The sequence below is a fragment of the Drosophila persimilis genome, unplaced genomic scaffold (genome assembly GCF_003286085.1).
Source record: "Drosophila persimilis strain 14011-0111.01,24,50 unplaced genomic scaffold, DperRS2 tig00000663-arrow-arrow-pilon, whole genome shotgun sequence".
NCBI classification, from domain to species: Eukaryota; Metazoa; Arthropoda; class Insecta; order Diptera; family Drosophilidae; genus Drosophila; species Drosophila persimilis.
Window position 1 is genome coordinate 1,556,822 of NW_020825331.1, and position 21,238 is coordinate 1,578,059.

The 21,238-nt window shown below is 46.2% G+C and overlaps 1 protein-coding gene across 2 annotated transcripts; it reads left to right on the top strand.

Moving 5' to 3' along the window:
• The first annotated feature begins 418 nt into the window (after positions 1–418).
• Positions 419–20,539, top strand: LOC6599384 (protein strawberry notch). 2 transcript variants are annotated; one of them, XM_026991280.1, is made up of 12 exons: positions 419–443; positions 7,205–7,328; positions 10,504–10,908; positions 11,710–12,126; positions 15,250–15,759; positions 15,837–16,222; positions 16,302–16,708; positions 16,783–17,217; positions 17,285–19,014; positions 19,090–19,228; positions 19,300–19,705; positions 19,785–20,539. In XM_026991280.1, the coding sequence occupies exons 1-12, from the start codon at positions 441–443 to the stop codon at positions 20,013–20,015; spliced, it is 5,193 nt and encodes a 1,730-aa protein (XP_026847081.1). In that variant the 5' UTR covers positions 419–440; the 3' UTR covers positions 20,016–20,539. The 2 variants fall into 2 exon arrangements, with proteins under 2 accessions (XP_026847081.1, XP_026847082.1); XM_026991281.1 differs by lacking the exon at positions 11,710–12,126.
• The last annotated feature ends 699 nt before the right edge of the window (positions 20,540–21,238 follow it).

Sequence of the window (21,238 nt, forward strand, 5' to 3'; positions counted from 1 at the left end):
AACAATTAACCGTAATATTTTACCGCGTGCTGCGGCAGAAAAACCACCAGAACGGCCCCCTCGCACAACCGACCCGGCCCGGCCCTTAACTGTGTGCCGTTCCCCTCGAAGAGGACGGTGGAGCATTTCCCCGCCCCTGCCCGCACACAGGCGCGTTCCCATTCGCTGCAGCCACCCAATCCCTCGGTTGCGCCCCTCGGCGGCGGTGTTGTGCTGCTGCTGGACAGAAAGCGCGCTAGAAGGAGGAACGCCAGATAAAGAACGGGACGAAAGAGTTAAGCACGCGAAAGAGGCGAGGCGCCGAAGAGTGGAAGTGGAAAAACGTGTGTTTTTGAGACAAAAAGAAGTGATCGAATTACTGCCGTGTAGTTATACATAAATATATTTTACAATCATCTATAGAAACATAAAAATAAAAACAAAACAATTGCAGCGCCAAAATGGTAAGTGGAGAGAAACATTTCTTCTGTTGCTTTTGAGTTTGTGTGTGTGTGTGTTTGTTGGTCGCCGCTGCATCTGACTGTGCCTGCAGAATGACTTAATACATTTTCTTTGTTGCTAAAACACGCAACACACAACACACGCACACACACTAACACATGAATGCACACTAATGCAAAGGAAATGGCCAAAAACAAACAAAGATGTAAAATGTAAAAGCAGTGGAACCCCGAAAAGAAGCAGAAGCAGCTGAAGAGCAGAGTATGGAACGAGAACAGCTGCAGGAGAGGAACGAAGAAGCACAGTAGAGAGAGATGGAAGAAGCGTCATCGTATAAGCGAAAAGAGGAAGTGGCAAAACACAGCAACGGCAGAGCAGCAGAAGCAGCACACGACCGACCGACTACTCATTCAATAATTCTTTTTTTTGTTCTGCTCTAAGCCTCTCTTTTGCCCCGTATACACCGTTACATTTCTTAGCTTTTCTGCACTCTCTTCCCTTTCATCTCCCTTGCACTCCTTCACACTGGCTTCTCTCATTTTCCCCTTCCGCTCCCCCACCATCAAATCGCCTTTTTGAAGTACTTCAACAGAAGAGAAGGGAATTCTTTTTGTTGTGACTTTTGCTTTGGAAACCATGCGTTTTTTGCGTGTGTGCTTCCGCCTGCCATCTCGCTCGCACGTGCCGCGTGCTCTGTCCAGATTTCGACGACTGAGGAGGCGGCGCGCGAGAGTTAATGAATTCCGTTGAAAAAGTTGTGCTAGGTTAGGGTTAAGGCCATGCGATCCATGTTGCGGCGTGGCGCCGCCTGTGCAGCGTGTGGGTGTGCGGGAGGGGTGTTTCAATTTGAGTTTTGTTGTTGTTTAATTGATGGATCGGGATTATACCCTACAAGAGGTTTGTGCTGTTCACCGAGGGTTAAGATATGAAATTTATTAAATATAAAGAAAATCATGCACTTTATAGGGTTTCTTTTGACTTTGCGGCTGTTTCCACAATGTTTTTTAACATTTATAGTATCCCATCCTGCAGATCCCATTCACTATTGTTTATCCTGCCACGCTTCCAAGCTAAACAAATCAATAGAATGAGGGGGATATCCTTTTTTTATTGTATTTTTAAATGTTTTGTTTTGTTTTGAACCCAGCTCTGTGTTTATGTGGCGGTAATCCCTTTCCCTTATTTGTTTATTTATTATTAGTGTCATTGATATCCTTGGGATGAAAGATAAAAGCCAAATGGCCTAATATTTTGGTTTTCGTTTGTTTTTTTGAAAAGATAAGATGTTAATATATTATATATATTTTCTATACCTCTGTAAATTCCAGAAACTAAAAATATTATCTAAATGCATGCCCCCGGCCCTTTATAGGGTATGCAAAGTGCATTGCTCTTTCTTTTTATACCCGATACTCAAAATGAGTATTGGGGTATATTAGATTTGTGGTAAAAGTGGATGTGTGTAACGTCCAGAAGGAATCGTTTCCGACCCCATAAAGTATATATATTCTTGATCAGCATCAATAGCCGAGGCGATTGAGCCCTGTCTGTCCGTCTGTCCGTCCCTTTTAGCGCCTAGTGCTCAAAGACTATAAGAGCTAGAGCAACGATGTTTTGGATCCAGACTTCTGTGATATGTCACTGTTACAAGAATATTTCAAAACTTCGCCCCGCCCACTTCCGCTCCCACAAAGGACGAAAATCTGTGGCATCCACAATATTGAGAATACGGGAAAACTAAAAACGCAGAATCATAGATAATGACCATATCTATCCGGTTGCTGAATCTGGATCAAATCAGATCAGATCATTTTTATAGCCAAAGGGAACAAATCAATTTGCAGTGGCTACGCAGCGCCCGACGTCACGCTCAGACTAATTTTCTGTCTCTCTCGCACGCACTCTTTGTCGTGTCGTTTAATATTAGCGGCGTCTGCCGGAGGAGAGCCATTCTGACTTAGTATCGGGTATAAATGTAGAGTTGCGGTCTCCGCAGGAACTCACAACGTTCCCCCTCGTTTCTTTTATTATTTCGGCGGTTTTTTCTTTCGTTCTTTTTTGCACTTGTTGCTTAGCGGAGTCATCAACCCCTGTTCCACTTGGGAGATAGCCGGGACATAAACCCTAGATTGCCCTGTGGTCGGTAGATTGATATCCCTCAGAGAGGAGGCTTCACCGTAGCGCGGCATCATGCCGAATGGTTGCCACTCCCACAAACGGCAGCGCTGCAGTGGAATGGATGGATGGGATGGTGGAGAAAGCGGTGTGTGAGGGAGGGAGCAAGGCTTATGTATCGTTGTCTGCTCTTTGGTTATTGCATTCGGGCGCTTGTTGTGACGCATGCGCCTAGTGGGACCCCAATGTCTGACCGGGCACTCCCTCTCCTCACAGGTTCTTTCTCTCTCCCCCCTCTCGCTCTCTCTCTCTCTCTTTCTGCACATAGTCGGTACAATTATACCCTGTAAATCCGGAGATATATCCTGAAGAACAAAAAAAATCATCTTATTTTCTGTTTTCAGGCCATGATAGCCTGTTTTTTTCTCTCTGAATTTTGAAATATCCTATGGGATTTATCATCATTCAAATCCTGAATCGTTCCATTCTCGATTCCCAAGCCGATTCGAGGGTATTCACATGTTCTTATTTGGTTTCTCTTATTCTTGTATTTTTTGTGCGTGCGTTCTCTTCGTCCTTTTTGTGGGGCAGTTTTATCTCCAATTTTTTGTTTTTATTTTGATCTTCGTTTGTTTTTGCAATCAACCCTTTTGATAGGCCCCCAAAAATGTTGTCCTTTATTTTGAGATATTTAAAAAAATTTCTCTCTTTTGCTCGTGTCTGTATGCGGGTGTGTGTGTGGCAGCAACAACGTGTTGATGTTGATGTATGTTGCACATAAGAGACACTCTTTCTGTGTGTTCTGTGTGTGTGTGTGTGTGCGTTGCAAGGTCATTCGTTTTGATTTTATTTTGTGTGTCAACAAAAATGTTGCACATCTAAAACGAGACGAAGCAATTCAGGAAGGGAAGGGAGGGCATTGTGATGAGGTAGGACAAGGGATATGCATTTTCATTTTCCATTTTTAATTCAAGATTTGCTTCTTGTGTGGGTTTTCAAGCGCAAACGATAGCTAAAAGGAAGGATAGAAGTGATACTTCATATTAGTTATTTAAAACCTGTTTAGAAATCGGCGAAATAATGTCCCTACTTGGACCTAACTTGGACTTGGCTTCTTTAGGTTTCCTTACGCTTGGATTATGGTATTCAAAGACCAAAAGATTTCGTGAAGCTTCGGTCGTGATCGAAAGGGACTTGGGCTTCCATTTCACGAGTGTTTACTGTGCTCTGCTTTAAAGCCAAGATCCCATATCGAATATGCAGGATGTCAGATATATAGAGAGTGAGGGAGAGATATGCACCACCCTCTCACACATCACTCTGTCCCGCTCTAATTGCTGTACATGCGTCAGGCTTCATATTGCCTCCCTGCCCCCCATTCCATCTCCCCATTACCACCCTCTCTCTGGCATGGGAAGGGGAGGGCACCCCCACCTGCATATGCCGCATCGATGGAGGACGAAGCTTCGTATCTCTGCAATGCCAAACATTTTGTTGCTGCCTTTCGGTGGAACGAAGAAGAAGAAGAAGCGAGAAGGTGGCTCATGGGAACGGAAGAAGGCAAAGGAGGTGGTTGCAGTGGGGTGGTGGGGGGTTAAGGGAGAGCAACATTCCAACCCCTTTTTGGGGTCCAGTGGAGCACAGTGGAATGCAGATCAGAAAAGGAAATAATGAATGAAACTGGGACCGTATTTTCGAGAAAATATCAAACAAAAATTTGCATTTTTACAGTGGTACCACTAGGTACGACCGTCTATATTCCTTCAAAGCATGACCAATGTCCAACATGGCCTGCACTTTACTGCAATTTCATGTAGCTTTACGTGTCTCCTCTCTGAGAGGAGTGTGCTTACTCTCTCAATTCTAATGGTTCTCTATGACTCTAGGCAATTTTGCGAAAGAGCGAAATGGAGCACCAACAAAAAATAGCCCCAGTAACTGTTCTACGCAAAAGCTTCTAATTTTTTGAGCTGCTTGATGTTTTGAGTTCTTGATTGAACTAAAAATCGTTGTCGTACGCCGATTGTTACAAGAAATTTACAAAATTTAAGTAGTTATTGGTCTGGGAAAGCGAAAGAAGGCAGGACCTATGCTAAGGTGGGGCAAATTGTCGGTTGTTCAAATATTTCTCCAAACAAGAAACACCTGAAAGAAAAGCCGCGATATCCCCATTTCTGGTGAAATCGGTCAAAGAGCTTAAAAAAGGATTTTAAAAAATCCAGGAAATTTAGATCTTGCTTACTAGAACGGAAAATGGGTACTCATAGTCCGAGGAAAATTCCACTTTTGACAGGAAGGAATAGGGCAAATAAAGTTTGGTATGCACTAAAATTGGACCAAAGAAAAATGGAGAAACATCCTGTGGTCCGACTAAAGCTAAAATTAATTTGTTTGTGGACATGTAAGACGACCCCCTGACTCATGGAAAGACATGGAATACCAAGCATAATCGTATGGTCATGATTTTCGTACTCGAAAGTTGATCCGATACATGCCACAAACCCATTATGGATCAATATGTCTATGTTAATATCTAAGAACCAGTGATGCTGTCTTGTGTCTTCCGGCAGGAAATTGGTGCCCAAATTTCGGATAAAATACTTTTCTTTTCAAATATTTTCATTTGGAGTGTTCAAATCATACCAGTGCTCTGGGATACGATAAAATATACCTTAATGTTTTGATATTAGTCTTAACAACGTTCATTAGAACCATTGCTTCAGCAAAATCCGTCCGGACATTTGTCCCCGGGTGCTTTTTTTTTCGGCGCTGCTGTATGTCCGACAATGAACATGTCATGAACAAAGCCACAAAGCTTTTGGGGGGTATTGTATTTAAAAACGTACAAAGCTTTTCCAAATCCGAAATTCGAGCTCTGTTTTGTGTGCGATATTTGGACAATGTGGACCACTGTGCGTGCCTGTGCGAAAAAGGGTTGGTAGTAGGACTCTCGGTAGTCGACGCCACCTCGTTTGTTTATCGGCCTGTTTCCAGTTCTGTTCTTCTTGCTGTCCGTCCAGCAGACACAAAACCCACCCCCAAAAAGGAGCCGAGCCGCACCCCCTCCACGGGTTAACCCGTTACTATCGAAAAACTGCAGCCGCTTGGTCCTGCTGCTGCCCTCTGCTGCCTCCTGCTAGAATATTCCGACATGAAACGGTGAATATTCCCAGCATTTTGGAGGGGGAGGAGGGCGGGGGGCGGCTACGGGGTACTCTGTGTGCCATGTAGACAAGAGGCATGTCGTGGCAGTGGCAGTGGCAGAGGCCGTACCCGGGCCGGGGTCTGGTTCTGGCTCTGAATCTGAGTCCTGGAAAAGTGGCGGTAGTTGGCTCCAACACGAGCATCGAAACAGTCGCACACCACTCCTGCAAATAGACAACCGTACAGACGGAAATTCCAGAGACCCCAGAAGACCCCAAAAACCAGGCCGAAACGGAGAACAGAACCAGTTCCCATCGCGGCAGAAACGCATCTGTGACCTCCTTCGGTACGTCGTCTCTTTCCGTGAGTGTCCGCCTCTCAGCGCCTCGCTTGTTCAGCTTTTTCTCCCCTTTTTTTTTTTCTCCCATCCGTTGTCTTCGCGCTTTTTTCTGTTGCTTTTTTTTCTCGTGCTTTTTGTGCCGTTTTTTCTAAACAAGTGAAACGGAAACTCCTTCAACTTTCTCTCCGGCTCTCTTTTTCTCCCATTTCCTCCCCCGTTGTGTGTGTGTGTGTGTGTGTGTGCCTGTGCTGTGCTCTGAAAAGTGTGCTATACAAATATATGCGGTTTTTTCTCGCTCTTCTTTTGTGTCACATTTATTGTGCTTTTTGTTTTCATCTCGTTTTTCTGCCTTTTTCTGTGCCTGTGTGTATGGACCCTAATTGTTTTTCTTTTCTTTTTTGGGTGACTCCAAATGGAAATGTAACCTGTGAAAGATGTGAAAACTATCAAAACTATTGATTTTTGCCGCCTCTTGCGTCCACTGAGAGAAATTTTGTTGAGCAAATTTGATAATTATCCTGCCATATAGTATATAATTATTTTATGTTATACATATCGTGAGATATGCCATGTTAATACATATTTATATAAATATATATATATATATTGGTGAATGTAGGAGGAAGAATGCAATTTATAAAGTCTACAAAATTGCAAAGCTATCTTTTTTCTCTAATTAAAAAAAACTAAAGTTTATAAATTAATAATACAAAATGCAATATAAATACTAAAAACAACAAACGCATACTTTTAAGAAAATAATAAATTAATAATAAAATAATTGTATTATAAAAGTATATAATAAATAATTCAACAATCACAAATTAATGCTAGAATATACCAAGAAAATACTAAAATATACCAAGGAGATACATGAGTATCACTTAAACCACGTAAATACTCGGAGATTCCAAATGAATACTCTAAAACCCGAAAAAAACAAGAAAATATCAAACTTATGATAGAAGATAAATAATTAAAAAAAACACCAATAAATTCCAAAATATTCCAACGATATACTCGAATACTACCAAATAAATACTAGAAATTTCAACTAGGAAATACAAAATAAATACTAGAAAAATATCATTTCAATACCAGAACAGTACTGTGTACCAATATTATTAATTGCATGTTTTTTTTTTGTTTTTTTTTTTGTTGCAGACATCAAAAAAGCGGAAAGCCTTTTTGGACGGCGTCGACGACGACGACGACGATAATTTTGATGAAGAGGACTCTGGCTCCGATTTTGACGATGATGAAGATCCAGATCTAATAGAAGTGCCTGGTAAGCAGAAAATCCCCCAATGAATTCCATTGAGAAATAGCATTTGTAATCTCCGAGTGTACTCGCGTTGACCGATGGGAAGGGAACCATCGGAAGCACCAAGAATTTATTCAGGAGAACAGGAAACAGTTGTGGGACTCCGTTGACTTTCAGTGAATCAGAGTGGCATCAGCTCCATGACATCTGTCTCAATATCAATGAAACGACAACTTTTATTAGTCCACTGAAACATTAATGAAAATGCCCCCAGTGCCATCTGTCCCCCAATCGACCTGGCTCAAGCGGATGGACCTGTCCCACCAATTGACCTCCCCCTCAAATGCACAAACAGAGAGAGAGAGAGCTAGAGCGAGGGAGGAGAGCAAGTGGTTGACGGTTGGAGGTGTCGTCTCCCACCTGCCAGGCGGCTACCACAAAGATGTCCTTTCAATGTGCAGCGAGCAGCGAGCAGCGTGCATTGTGTTTGCATTAGATTTTCTCGATATGGATATAGTATACATGTACGCTGTACAGTACGGAGTATATATGTGGCAATTATGTGTGTGGCACACCCTCCGCATTTGTGCGTCACGTATATTAGGTAACGCTTCTCCCCCCCCCACCCCCCCCCCCCCCCCCCCATATACATATACGAGTAGAACTGAAGATATATCCACGATGGTAGGCTCCTGTCCTGCCTCTGTGCGTCATACTTGCTGGTGGACATCTTGACTGAATTATTAAACTTGATTATCAATTGCCCAATGCCTAATGCCCCATGCTCTATGCCAAGGGGCATGGCATCCATCCATCAATCGATGGATAATTACAAAGTGCTTCGACAATTGAAAATCAATGATTTGAAAGGTTCAGTTAAGTAAGAAAGGAATCGTTTGATGATGAACAAGACATCGAAACCCCTGCTGCATTGCCATCATTTGCAACTGTCCGACTAAGAAAGATAAAGACATATCTCGATCCGAGAGGTTTTTTTTAACCTCATAAGCAAACCTATCGCCGATTTCATGCACTAATCTGTATGACTAAGGGCCAAGGTCGGGACTAACATAATCAAACCTATAGTTGAATGTGTGTTTTTGACTTTTATACTCGTTTTCGCAGCTATCCTACAAACTTTTGCTCGTTTGTCACACCTAAATATAGGCTATTTAAGAGTATATTGAACTTCAGTTTATATTTTGTCTTTGCATTCTCGGCATCGAGTCACGAATCACGACATCGCCATGCCCTCGCGAGCTTTCTCTTTGACACTTTTCGCCGGAGCAATTTTCAGTGTCTTGAAAGATCCATTTATTTCCATTTCTTTGCTTGGAGCACCTCGTGTGCCTCGACAAAAGCGTTTCAATGGGCTTTTTCTGGGTGTATCTTTCAGTGTATTGTTGAGGCGATTCCAATATTCGTTCGGCTTGGATATCCTTGGCTATTCCCGCGAGAATTTAATTAGTTTTCACGTCTGTCAATGGCAGTTTTGCATTCGTTTTTGCGTCTACAATTTGTATTTGATTTGCGGTTTTTGGGGGGCGTGGCGAGGGGGGGGGGGGCATGCATCTTGACCGCGCGGTAACCACCATTGCTGCAACTGCCACTGCAACGATGCCGTTGCCTTTGCCACTGCTGCATGTGTCATTGGGTGCCACATATGTACTCGTCTGTATGTGTCTGGTTGCATATAATTATGATTAAATGCACAGCCAAAGGCCCCTTCCTTGCACATACTGTACGTATGTATATCCCGTATATTCCTGCTGCATATTATGTATTATGTGCATCTGCATCTGTATCTATATCTGTATCTTTGCTCATTAATTAGTTATTTACCTTGAATGAGGACCGGGGGTTGCTGCCACTGCCACTGCCACTGCCGCCGCCACTGTCGCTGCTGCCGTGAGGTTAAAAGCCTGGGGCGGAGGCAGGGGCGGAGGCAGGGGCGGGGGGCAAGTCTTGGGCCCTGGTTATATGCTGATTATCGTCTGCATAATTGTGCAATGAAAATGGGAATCATATTTCTGAGGAATCCATTCGAAATGTTTTGGCATCAAGTTAAAGATATTCCACAATTTCAGATTCATACATTCCATCACCGGAAACGGGCAATGGGAAAATTGCCAACAACAAAACGTGCCAGAAAGTCACAAGAAAATCAAAGAAAGATTTTTGAATTTGGGAGCAAACCAGAAACAATGAGAGAGACTCGAGTCGAGCATCAGCCAACCTCGGTCCCAGTCTTCAGCCGAACATCAATGTCCCTCGTCATACGCACTGAGTGTCCTTTGTTTTTGCACTCTCGGCATCGGCATCGGCTTCTTTTATACGGGCATCCTCCTGCACGTTTCATATCTCAATCAAATTTGCTTCCATTATGGAACACCAAATACCATTTTATTGAAGTACTGTCGGAGGCAAACGATAACCTAACGATCACAGATTTAATTTGTGAATCAGAAATAAGGCCCCTACCCTTTAGGTGTGTACTTATGTTTTTTGATGTGTCACCCGATGTAGCAGCCACACACGCTCTCTGTCTTGGGTATCTGTGTATCGGTGTATGATCTTAAAGGTCTTCGCCTTCTTCTGTCTCTGTCTCTGTCCCCTGGAGACGGCCTTCCCTCCCTCCCACATTTCGAAGCAGATTGGGCCGCGAGTTGTGTGGAATATAAGTTTGATCACCGTGATCCCGAATGTGGGCATATACTGCTGCACGAACTGGCCCGTCAAGTGCCGCTGGATGAAGGCACTTTTTCCGCATCCCTCATGGCCGATTATTACGCACTTGTATGCTGGAACTAGCCTGCGTCGTAAGGGCATTTTTCCAAAATAAGTACACGACTGAGAGGTGTCCTGTTGGGATGGATTAATTACCAGTTTAGCTGCGAATAAGAATCAGAAATGCACTTACCAGAAGTTTTTTACACAATTAAATAGTTGTAGGAGATTTTCGTTCTGAATTTTCGGCAATGACTTCACACAATGATAAATGTTAAGGAACATCCAATGACAGCTTGTGACTTTTGCAGCGGATGACTTTTGTAGCTTCAGTTTTCTTAGTGGCCGTTCGCTTGTGGGTAATTTGTACAGCGAACATGGCTATGCTGTATCAGATATATATCATTGAAATGGATTGGATCGGGTCATTAATATGTACTTGTGTGTATTTGCTTGTGATATCTCTCTCCAGGTGGCGGTCGCGATCTGAACACAGCTGTTACCTACGCCCAGAACATACGCAGCGGTGTGGGCGTAACGAAGGGTCCAGCGGGCAGCAATAGCAATAGCAGCAGCGATACCAAAACCATTACCATCAGCAATCATAACAACAACAATAAGCCCACTTCCCTGCTGCGAACCAACAACAATAATATCACCACCAGCAGCAGCTATAATATTAAGATTGGAGTGCCGGGAACAGCCGCAGCCGGATTGAAAGGAGTACCAATAGTGAAAGCAGTCGGAGCCGGAGCCGGAGCCGCAGCCGGAGCCGGAACGGTGGGGCTAGAACTGACGTCCAAAGGATCAGTACCGATAATAGCCAGAAAAGTAGGATTAGAGAATAGTTTAAACAATATGCCAAAGAAATTGACGGGTAAGTTGAAACAAAACACACACAAGAGACACATTTGCAACACACAAGGTGAGGCACACAGCCACAGAAAGAGAGCGAGAGAGAGAGAGAGAGGGCTATATCGTATGCTATGGGAATCAATTTGGGAATTTCCGTTTAACTTTTTATTGAATTTGAGTAAAATCTTAGCTCGACTAGGACTACTAGAAGATTGAGAATACGGAACATATCCTGAGCAGTTTCTAGAAGAAAGGATTTCACAACTCTCTCGGCTACAGAGCTTACAGGTGAACCGTGCACAGAGAGAGGAGGCAGCTTATGCTCTCTCCTGTATTCTCTAGTGTTTTGTAAGAATTTTGTATAGCTCACGGATAGAGAGGGAGGGGTCTTATATCGATCAGTATTTCTTTGAAATTAGATCTGTGGAAGTAGGAGAATGCCTCACCTTGTTATGAATGTACCTTGCCATCACACACACACCCACACACCCACACACAGAAACACCCACCAATGCGTGCAACAGAGACGGACAGACAGAAAGATGAAAAAGATGAAATTTGTTTGGAACGATTGAAATTAATTAATGTCCCTTGTGTTTCTCTCTCTTTCTTCTCTTTCTTTATCTCCCACACACACTCTCTCTTTATACCCCTCTCCCCGTCTACCCCGCCCTCTCTATGTTTATACCCCTTGCCACCCCCTTTTGTCTTGTTCTTGTTTTCCTCCACCCCTTGAAACCCTTTCTTTTCTTTATTTTTGCTTTGGTTTGCTTTTGTTTTGGTTTTTTCCTTTCGTTTTGCGTTCGTTTTGCCGTCCGTCAAGCCATGGGCCCCACTCTACCACCCGCAGCAAGGACCAGCAGCTCGGTCCCGGGCACAACCACTGCCACTGCCACTGCCACTGCCACCGCCACTCCCCACTTTAATGCGGGGGCCGGCGGCGGTGGGGGCGGTGGGTCCGCCAGCAGCTACCTGAGCAGCGGCGCCGGCAGCTACCTGAACAGCCTCTCCACCAACGAACTGATGAACCTCGCCGCCTACGTGGCCTCCAAGGGTGGCAGTGCCTCGCCCTCGCACTCGCACTCCTCCACATCCACATCCACCTCCACATCAACCTCCAGTGGCGGCGCCTCCAACTTCTATGCGTCAGCAATGGGCGGTGGCGGTGGCGGTGGGAGTGGGAGTGCTGGTGGTGCTTCTGCCGCTAATTTCAATATGGCCGCGTCTTTACTGGCGCAGAGTAAGTCGATTAATGTTGGTAACAACCAAGAAAAGCGTAGACAAGTGTATTACCGAATTACTCGTACCAATCCACACGACACTGATCTCACAGCTGCGTTCAACATAATACAAGTGCTGGTCCCCTAGAATGTAGGCATTCTTAAACCAAAAAACAAGGATATTTTCGCTAGAACAAGGGTCTCCAAAATTTCTTTCAAAATTAATCGAAAATGATCCACATTCAGCGGACATCAGAATAGGAATCAGTTTGGAATCAACATCCGGATACGTTCGGAAGGTTTTCTATAGAGGCACGCTAGCCTCGACATGCCTCTGTTTCTATACAAGAGAGTGAGCGAGAAGAAAAAAACGAAATTTTCGGATACTCCTGCTTTTTCCAGTCCGTTTTGGGCGAGCGTTGTGATGGAATGAGATGCAGATTGTAGAGGACCCAATGAAGGGAATACCGAATACCACTGAAACGGTTCGGTTGTCAGTTTATGCAGGACTATAATCTGAATTTCAGTATAAATACAACATACTCGTATGTATGTAATAGAAAATACTCCAAAAAGGGCCAAAAGAGTTACCTAAAAGTGTCAGTGTGTTGTATAATTGATGTTCGGATCGTTAGATATCGTTAGGTATAGTCAAGCCTAAAACCGCTTCTTAGATCGAATGTTCGATGCAGTAAATAGTTGAAAATGATCTATAAATACTCGTAAAATTATGATAAATGAGATGCGGATCTGTATCCTTAAACACACAATATTTTCACGATTTTCACGAGCTACAGAAGCACTTTTAATATTTTGGACGCAACTGTATATATGATGTCCTATCCTTCAGTGTCCTGTAACACTGCTCTTATTATTTTTGGTCTTTATCGTGTGTGAATGAAGGATTGAATGTTCGTTTTTGGGGGACTCTATGTAATATATTTCCTCTCGTCAAAGTAGCAATTGCTTTTCTAGCATTTCCAAACATTTCCCCTTCGTGAAGGCGGCTCCATAGAAATTTCTGGCTGCTACAAAACGTTCCAACAAAACCCAAAATTCTTTTAGAGATTTATTATTTTCGGTCAAAGTTCTCACGAAATTATTGCAGCTTATTGCTTTTCATTTTCTTTCTGATTGTTTCTGTTGGATCTTCATCTTTGGTCATGAATCCAATCGACCCACAAGACAAAGAGCAAATGGAGAAGGCGGCCGAACAGCAGACGGCTACAGGGGATCGAGAGGTGCACCATCATCATCGCCACCACCACCATCATCATCATCGACACCACCACCACCACCACCACCACCACCACCACCACCACCATCATTATCATCATCATCATCACCATTATCACAACGTGGGTGTGTCTGGCGGTCCGCCCCACTGGGAGGATATCTGTCAGCTGGTGAAACTAGCTGTGGCGGAGGCCATGGAGAAGTTTCATGCCATCCAGAACGAGGCGCTGGAAAATATGAAGCGTGGGGCGTGGCGTAGCCAGGAGTCGACATCCGACGTCCCGTCCTCGGTGCAGAACAAAAACGTCCGCATTGTGGTGGAGCCGCAGGCCACAAACTCCTCGTCGCCGGGTATACACCTAAAATCCTGCAAAGGTTTGGGGACTGTACAGACAACAGGCCCTGGAACTCCACCCCAGGCACCTCGTGATGCATCGGCTGCGCTACACCGATCGATGTCCCTCATCTTCTTCAAGCATCCACCACTGTCGTTTCAGTCCTCACAGAGCGATGTGGAGGATGAGGAGGAGGAGGAGGAGGAAGAGGAAGACGCGGCGGTGGTGGTGTCGTCGTCGTCATCCTTGTCGTCGTGTTCTTTCAGCCCCGGCAGTTCCTTGTGCAAATTATCGATGTCTGAAACGATTGAAGGCGCCGAGGTGCTCTTCCGCAATCCGGACTATCTCAAGGTGCAGGACAGCGGATTACTTGAGACACAGAAGAGCTGTCAATCGGTGGAGGATATGGAGAAGCACCATAATCTTCTCAAAACGCTGCTCCTCAACAAGTCATCCTTCTCGATGATCCTGCATCGTTGTCGATGGCCCCGAGAAATTGCACTAAAACTTCAGAAATTTCCTTATAAATTATGTACAAAAAAAGGTTGGATGGGAAACAAAAGAACACAAACGAAAGACAAGTTTGTTGCACGAAAAGAGGGACCATCCAGCCACCAAGGAGTAAAGAGTAGCGATATTTGCTAATATTCTGCCATTCCATTGATGCACGTTCGATGAAGCAAACCAATAGCTATGTATACTCGATGTAAGCTGTACATCAAAATAATTATCCAATTGATGGAATGAATTGAATACTTGATACTTTTCCTGTTGTGTTTCCCTGTAAGAAGAATGCATGTCCAGTCATGTCGAATGCTTATACGATTGAGGAGCGAAAGCTTTCATATGCCTGCACATGCCTGCAAGAGCGGATCGATGTACGGCTTTCAAAAGCTCCCGAAGGCTCTCCAACATTTGAATTCCGCTTCAAAAAGCTTTCGTTCAGCGTTCGACACACACGCACACACACATTGCAGTGCGTCTGTGTGCGTAGACAGCAGGCTAAATGGGACAAAAAGTGTTGTTGCACTGGCGGCGCAGCAGCAGCGCCGATGCACATGTGACAGCAAATGACTGTACGCTGTTTTTCTTCCGTTGTGGTCGATTTACGCTCTGTTAAGCTTTCGTTCGAATGAAACGTTGAACGTATTTCGATCGTATTTCTTTTCGTTTCGAGCCTGATGTATGTGTGATGTACATATTTCTGATGTATGCCCGTTTTTTCGTTCAGTTTTGCGGTTTATTGGGTAGTTGTTGTTTGTGGAGTATTTTGGATGCATTTCAATTGAAAGAGTTCTATATATTTTCCCCCACATACGTAGGTTTCCTCAATTTGACAATTGTTTGCTTATGAACGTTCTTTCCCTTTCTCTCTCTCTCTCTGTCTCTTTCTATCTACCGATGCCTGTTGTCTCTTTCTATTCAATGCATATCTCTCCCTGAACATTCCACATGCCACATGCACCACATACAACAAACAATCGACCAACAAATGACATTTGCAACCAACAAAACTCGAAACCTACACGAAACATCCTTTTTTTTCCCTCCCGTTCCTTGCGTCTCTTGCAGTGAGCTATGCCGGCGGCGCTGCAGGTCAAGGTGCAGGTGGTGTTGCCCTGCCGGTGGTGCGTCCCTTCAAGGGAGCTGTTTCCAAGGTGGCCATGCCACCAGCGAGCGCCACAGCTGCAGCAGCAGGAGGGGGAGCCGGAGGAGGAGCACCTACTGGCGGCGGTGGCACAAAGGGCAGCACATCGATGATGGAGGCTGTCCAGAAACTGATTGCCATGAATCCGGAATATCTGACCAGCGGCATACCCAACAATGTGTTCCAGATGTTCATGCAATCAATGAAGCGTACCCCCTCGCCAGGCACCTCCTTGATGTCCGGCACCAGTCCCGGGCCCATGTCGATGTCCATGTCCATGTCGATGCAGCAGTCCATGCAGCAGGCCCAGGCCAATGCAGCAGCAGCCTCCGCCGCCGCCGCAGCGGCTGCCTATGTTCAGCAGGAGGAGGACGAAGTGGACTACGAGGAGATGGGTGTGGCCGAGACATATGCCGATTACTGGCCAGCCAAACGTGAGTATCCGCCAAACATAAATGCATATTCTTGTGCTCCTTTCGTGACTCTTTTGAACACTCTCTCCCGCGCACAGTGAAGCTGGGCAAAAAGCATCCCGATGCTGTGGTGGAGACCGCCTCTCTCAGCTCTGTGGAGCCCTGCGATGTCTACTACAAGATGTCGATACCCAACGAAACGATCAGTTCGGGACAGCTGAGCGCCCTGCAGCTGGAGTCCATAACGTATGCCTCGCAGGCGCACGATCACCTGCTGCCGGATGGCAGTCGTGCTGGCTTCCTCATTGGCGATGGCGCTGGCGTGGGCAAGGGTCGCACCATTGCGGGCATCATCTATGAGAACTTTCTCAAGGGACGCAAGAAGGCGCTGTGGATATCCGTATCGAATGATCTGAAGTACGATGCCCAGCGGGATCTCATCGATATTGGAGCCTCTCGTATTGGTGTGCATCCATTGAATAAAGTATGGTCTCTTCCGTTGATCCGATCCGATCCTCCATTCATACTCCCTTCTTTGCTCTCTCTGCTATCTTTCTCTGTAGTTCAAATACGCCAAAATCAGCTCCGATGTGAACAACAATGTGAAACGCGGCGTAATCTTCAGCACGTACTCGGCCCTCATTGGGGAATCGAACAACAAGACGGGCAAGTATCGTTCGCGCTTCCGCCAGCTGTTGCAGTGGTGTGGCGAGGATTTCGAGGGTCTGATCATCTTCGATGAGTGCCACAAGGCCAAGAATCTGTGTCCCGTGGGCTCCGGCAAGCCCACAAAAACCGGACAAACTGTCCTCGAGCTGCAGCAAAAGTTACCCAAGGCCCGTGTGGTCTATGCCTCCGCCACGGGCGCCTCAGAGCCCAAGAATATGGCCTATATGGTCCGACTGGGATTGTGGGGTCAGGGCACGGCATTTGGCAATTTCAATGATTTTATCACAGCCGTAGAGCGACGGTAAGTGGAGGAAGCCCTCAATCGTTGCGTGCATCCGATGTAATCTGTCCTTGTTGTTTTGCTTTTGTTTTTAGCGGTGTTGGTGCCATGGAAATCGTTGCCATGGACATGAAGCTACGCGGCATGTACATTGCCCGCCAGCTGAGCTTCAAGGGCGTCAGCTTCAAGATCGAAGAGGTGCCCCTCACCAAGGAATTCCGAAAGATCTACGACCAGTCTGTGGAGCTCTGGGTGGAGGCCATGCAGAAGTTCACGGAGGCCGCCGAACTGATTGACGCCGAGAGTCGCATGAAGAAGACCATGTGGGGGCAGTTCTGGTCATCGCATCAGCGTTTCTTCAAGTATCTGTGCATTGCCGCGAAGGTCAATCACGCGGTGCTGGTGGCCCGTGAGTCCATCAAGTACGGCAAGTGTGTGGTCATCGGTCTGCAGTCCACGGGGGAGGCCAGAACCCTGGATCAGCTAGAGCGCGATGATGGAGAGCTAACGGACTTTGTGTCGACGGCCAAGTAAGTGGCAGACCAGCTGTTTCCCCTTTCCCTGTGTGATTTCTAGCTGAATTTATTTCCTTTTCAGAGGTGTTTTCCAGTCGTTTGTGGAGCGACATTTTCCGGCGCCCGATCGCAATCGCATCAATCGCATTCTTGGCCTTTACGATGACACACCAACGCCCCTGTCTGCCGGCACGGAGACAGCCGCCTCGAACAACAACAACAACAACAATAATAATGGCAAAAACGGGGGACGAGGCAAGCGAAAGGGCGACGGCGTCCAGACTAAATCGTCGCAGAAGAAAAAGAAAATGAGCGCAGGAGCCGCCTGGCAAATGAGCGACAGCGACGAGGAGGCAGCCCGCACGCCCAGTCGGGACTTTGGGGCCAACTCGAACAGCGACAGCGAGGGGGCCGACAGCGAGACTTTTGCCGAAGACGACGACGAGGAGGATGAGGACGAGGACGAGGAGGATGCCGACGAGGAGCTCGATCGGGATAGCGATCGCAGGAGCGTGGCCAGCGACGCCAGCTCCGATTTCAATCCGTTCTTCAGTGGCAGCGACAGCGACATTGATCCCTGGGTGAACGCGCGCAGCAAGAAGCCCACAAAGAAGGTCCAGAAGAAGGTCAAGAAGAAGGTGAAGAAGGAAAAGAAGGAGTCCCAGCCAGCATCCGCTTCCACCCCCGCACTATCTGCGACAACTGGCGAAGCCAGCGCCAGCAGCAGCTCCGTGATGTCCCCCGCTGTGGTGGCCGCTCTGACGGCGGCCAAGACCCGCAAGTCGCAGCAATCAACGCAGGACAAGATCCAGGATCTGCTGCAAAAGAAACAAGAGCTCAAGGGCACCGTCACCCCCGTGGGCGTCAATGGGGTGAAGCTGAACTACGGCCCACCGCCCAAGGATGCCATCGAGCGCGCCTGCACCATGAAGGAGGAGCTGCTGCGCAAGATCGAGCGTCTCGGCTCCCGCCTGCCACCGAACACACTCGACCAGCTGATCGACGAGCTCGGAGGACCCGACAACGTGGCCGAGATGACCGGTCGTCGGGGCCGTGTCGTCCAAAACGAAGATGGCTCCATTCAGTACGAGTCGCGCACGGAGTCCGATGTGCCACTGGAGACGCTGAATATCACGGAGAAGCAGCGCTTCATGGACGGCCAAAAGGACGTGGCCATCATCTCCGAGGCCGCCTCCAGCGGCATTTCCCTGCAGAGCGATCGTCGGGTGTTCAATCAGCGCCGTCGTGTCCATATCACCCTGGAGCTGCCGTGGTCCGCCGATCGGGCGATCCAGCAGTTTGGACGCACCCATCGCTCCAATCAGGTCAATGCCCCCGAGTATATATTCCTTATTTCGGATCTGGCCGGCGAGCGACGCTTCGCCTCGACGGTGGCCAAGCGCCTGGAGTCGCTCGGGGCCCTCACTCACGGCGATCGTCGTGCCACCGAGACGCGCGACTTGTCCCAGTTCAATATCGACAACAAGTACGGCCGTCAGGCCCTCGAGACGGTGATGCGCACCATTATGGGCTACGAGGCGCCGCTGGTGCCGCCGCCCACCGACTACAACGGGGAGTTCTTCAAGGACATTGCTGGAGCCCTGGTGGGTGTGGGGATCATTGTGAACAGCGAGAGCAATCCGGGCGTGCTCAGTCTGGACAAGGACTACAATAACATATCAAAGTTTCTCAATCGCATCCTCGGCTGTCCTGTGGACCTGCAGAATCGTCTGTTCAAGTATTTCACCGACACCATGACGGCCATCATTAATCAGGCGAAGCGTGGCGGTCGCTTCGATTTGGGCATCGTGGGTGAGTAGACCCCAGAGCGGGAGTGGTAAATAACTTCTTTCACATGGCTTTTACACGATATACAATCCTCTGCAGATTTGGGCGCTGCTGGTGAGAATGTGATTCGTGTGCGTCTGATACGTTTTGTGCGCAAACATGCCACCGGAGTGGCACCCACAGAGCTGCATACGGTGCGCGTGGAACGTGGCATGATCTGGCAGGAGGCCATTGACAAGTGAGTCTCATTTCCGATCATCTTATATTAATGGAAGACGAGACTTAATATAATCTTTCCCTTCTCTACAGATATGCTGATCTGTTCAACGACAACGAGGGCTTCTATCTGTCGCATCAGCTGCGAAATCAGAAGCGCACCGCCATACTGGTCGTGGTACTCGAACATCAGCCGCCACGTAACAGCAGCAGTAGCAGCACCAGCACCACCGATGCAGATGGAGGTAGCAGCGGCAGCAACAGCAAGAAGAAAAAGTCGCGCAGCAAAAGGGAGATCATGTGCCAGATCTACAGGCCCAATACGGGCCTGCAGGTGCGCCATGAATCGCTCTTCGAGCTGGAGAAGAAATACCGAAAGGTGGCCAGCGACGATGCGGAGCCCCACTGGACGGAACAGTACGATGCATCGGTGAACACGTGCTCGCACGCCTATTGGAACGGCAACTGTCGGAACGTGAGCCTCGGCAACGATTGTGAGGTGAGTGCAGTGCCCCAAACAATTGAAAATCCTAACCCGAAATTATTGTAACTCTGGTTTTGTGCTCTCACACACACAGGTGGGCCTCAGGCAGCGTCTGTACCATGTACTGGCCGGATCGGTGCTGTCCGTGTGGGGACGGGTCGAGCACATATTGAATACACGTTCCAACAGCAAAATGCAAGTGATACGCATGAAGACGACCGAGGGCGAGAAGATTGTGGGCACAATGATACCCAAGTCATGTTTCGATCTCCTCATGAACGATTTGAGCAGCGATTCCGAGAAGAAGGAGGAGTTTAACCACTAAGAAGGGAATGGAACGGAACTGCTCTTTTGCATTCATATATGCGTGAAAGCATAACACAGTAGCAACAATATATATATATATATATATACAGATATACATATAAATATTCATTAACTTACATTTAAATACGAGTACATAGCATCGGAATATGTAGCGGGAGATCAACGGACGGACAGCAGCAAAAACGCTTGGAACAGAACATCCTTCTATTTTTTTTTTCTTATTATTATTTTTATTGTCATTTAAACACAGACTTTATCGTATATAACACACATGCGCCACCCGCCCTTCCCTGCAATCGTGAAATGATATACGTGCATCCATGTAATCCATGAAGAGAAACGACGGACACCCCTTCCCTCCATAAACCACCCACACCCACACAAGGATAAAAAGATATATAATGAAAGGAATGAAAACGCTTATCAATGGACTTTTTCTCAATGATTAAAACCTTTATTTTTAGTTTTAGTTGTACTTTAAATTAAAAGCTTACAAAATAAACCGCCACACCTTGTAAACTATTTATTACTATGATTATCACTAATGTAAAAATACATATATGTACTATATATATATATATATATATATACATATTTTTTTTATTAATTTTTTTTTTTTTAATATGTAACTTCCATTAAGATCCGTTCAGGAGGCTGCAGTCTGCAGCGCAGCTCAGCGTGGCGGAATGAAAAGAATGAAACAAACAAAAACACACACAAAAAACACCCCAAGAAACAGATATTTTTTTTGTTTCCTTAATGAAGCCAACACGAAGAATAGCTGTTTTGTAATTAGGTATTTTTACACATGTAATATCGTAATTAAGTTTAGCCATCAATCATTTGGCCGCCGAGCTGCTAGTGCCGTGCAGGTCCCTCAGCATTATGGAGCGATGATGAAAACAGAGGGAAGAACGCATGCAAAACAATCTGAAAACATGCGTACAATACGTCAAAAATAAATTTGCGGTTTACATGAACTCAAAATACGATAATCTTTTACTCATATGAAAGCTGTGCGGTACCTTTTACCGCCTTGCACGCATTCGGTATTCAACAAGTTTTATTTTTTTCCCATCCCATGCTACTCCCAACACAAACAAATACATTAATAATCCATCCGTATAGCATAGCTATGTTCGCTGTACAAATTGATCAAAACTGAACGGCCACTAAGAATGAACTAATGAAGAATCGAGCCAACGATAAAATAGTCATCGA

What these genes read in the sequence shown, in the direction of transcription:
- LOC6599384 (XM_026991280.1), top strand. An exon ending in GTGTGCATCCATTGAATAAA is followed by an intron (nt 16,223 to 16,301) that starts GTATGGTCTCTT and finishes CTTTCTCTGTAG; the next exon opens with TTCAAATACGCCAAAATCAG. An exon ending in GACTTTGTGTCGACGGCCAA is followed by an intron (nt 17,218 to 17,284) that starts GTAAGTGGCAGA and finishes TTTCCTTTTCAG; the next exon opens with AGGTGTTTTCCAGTCGTTTG.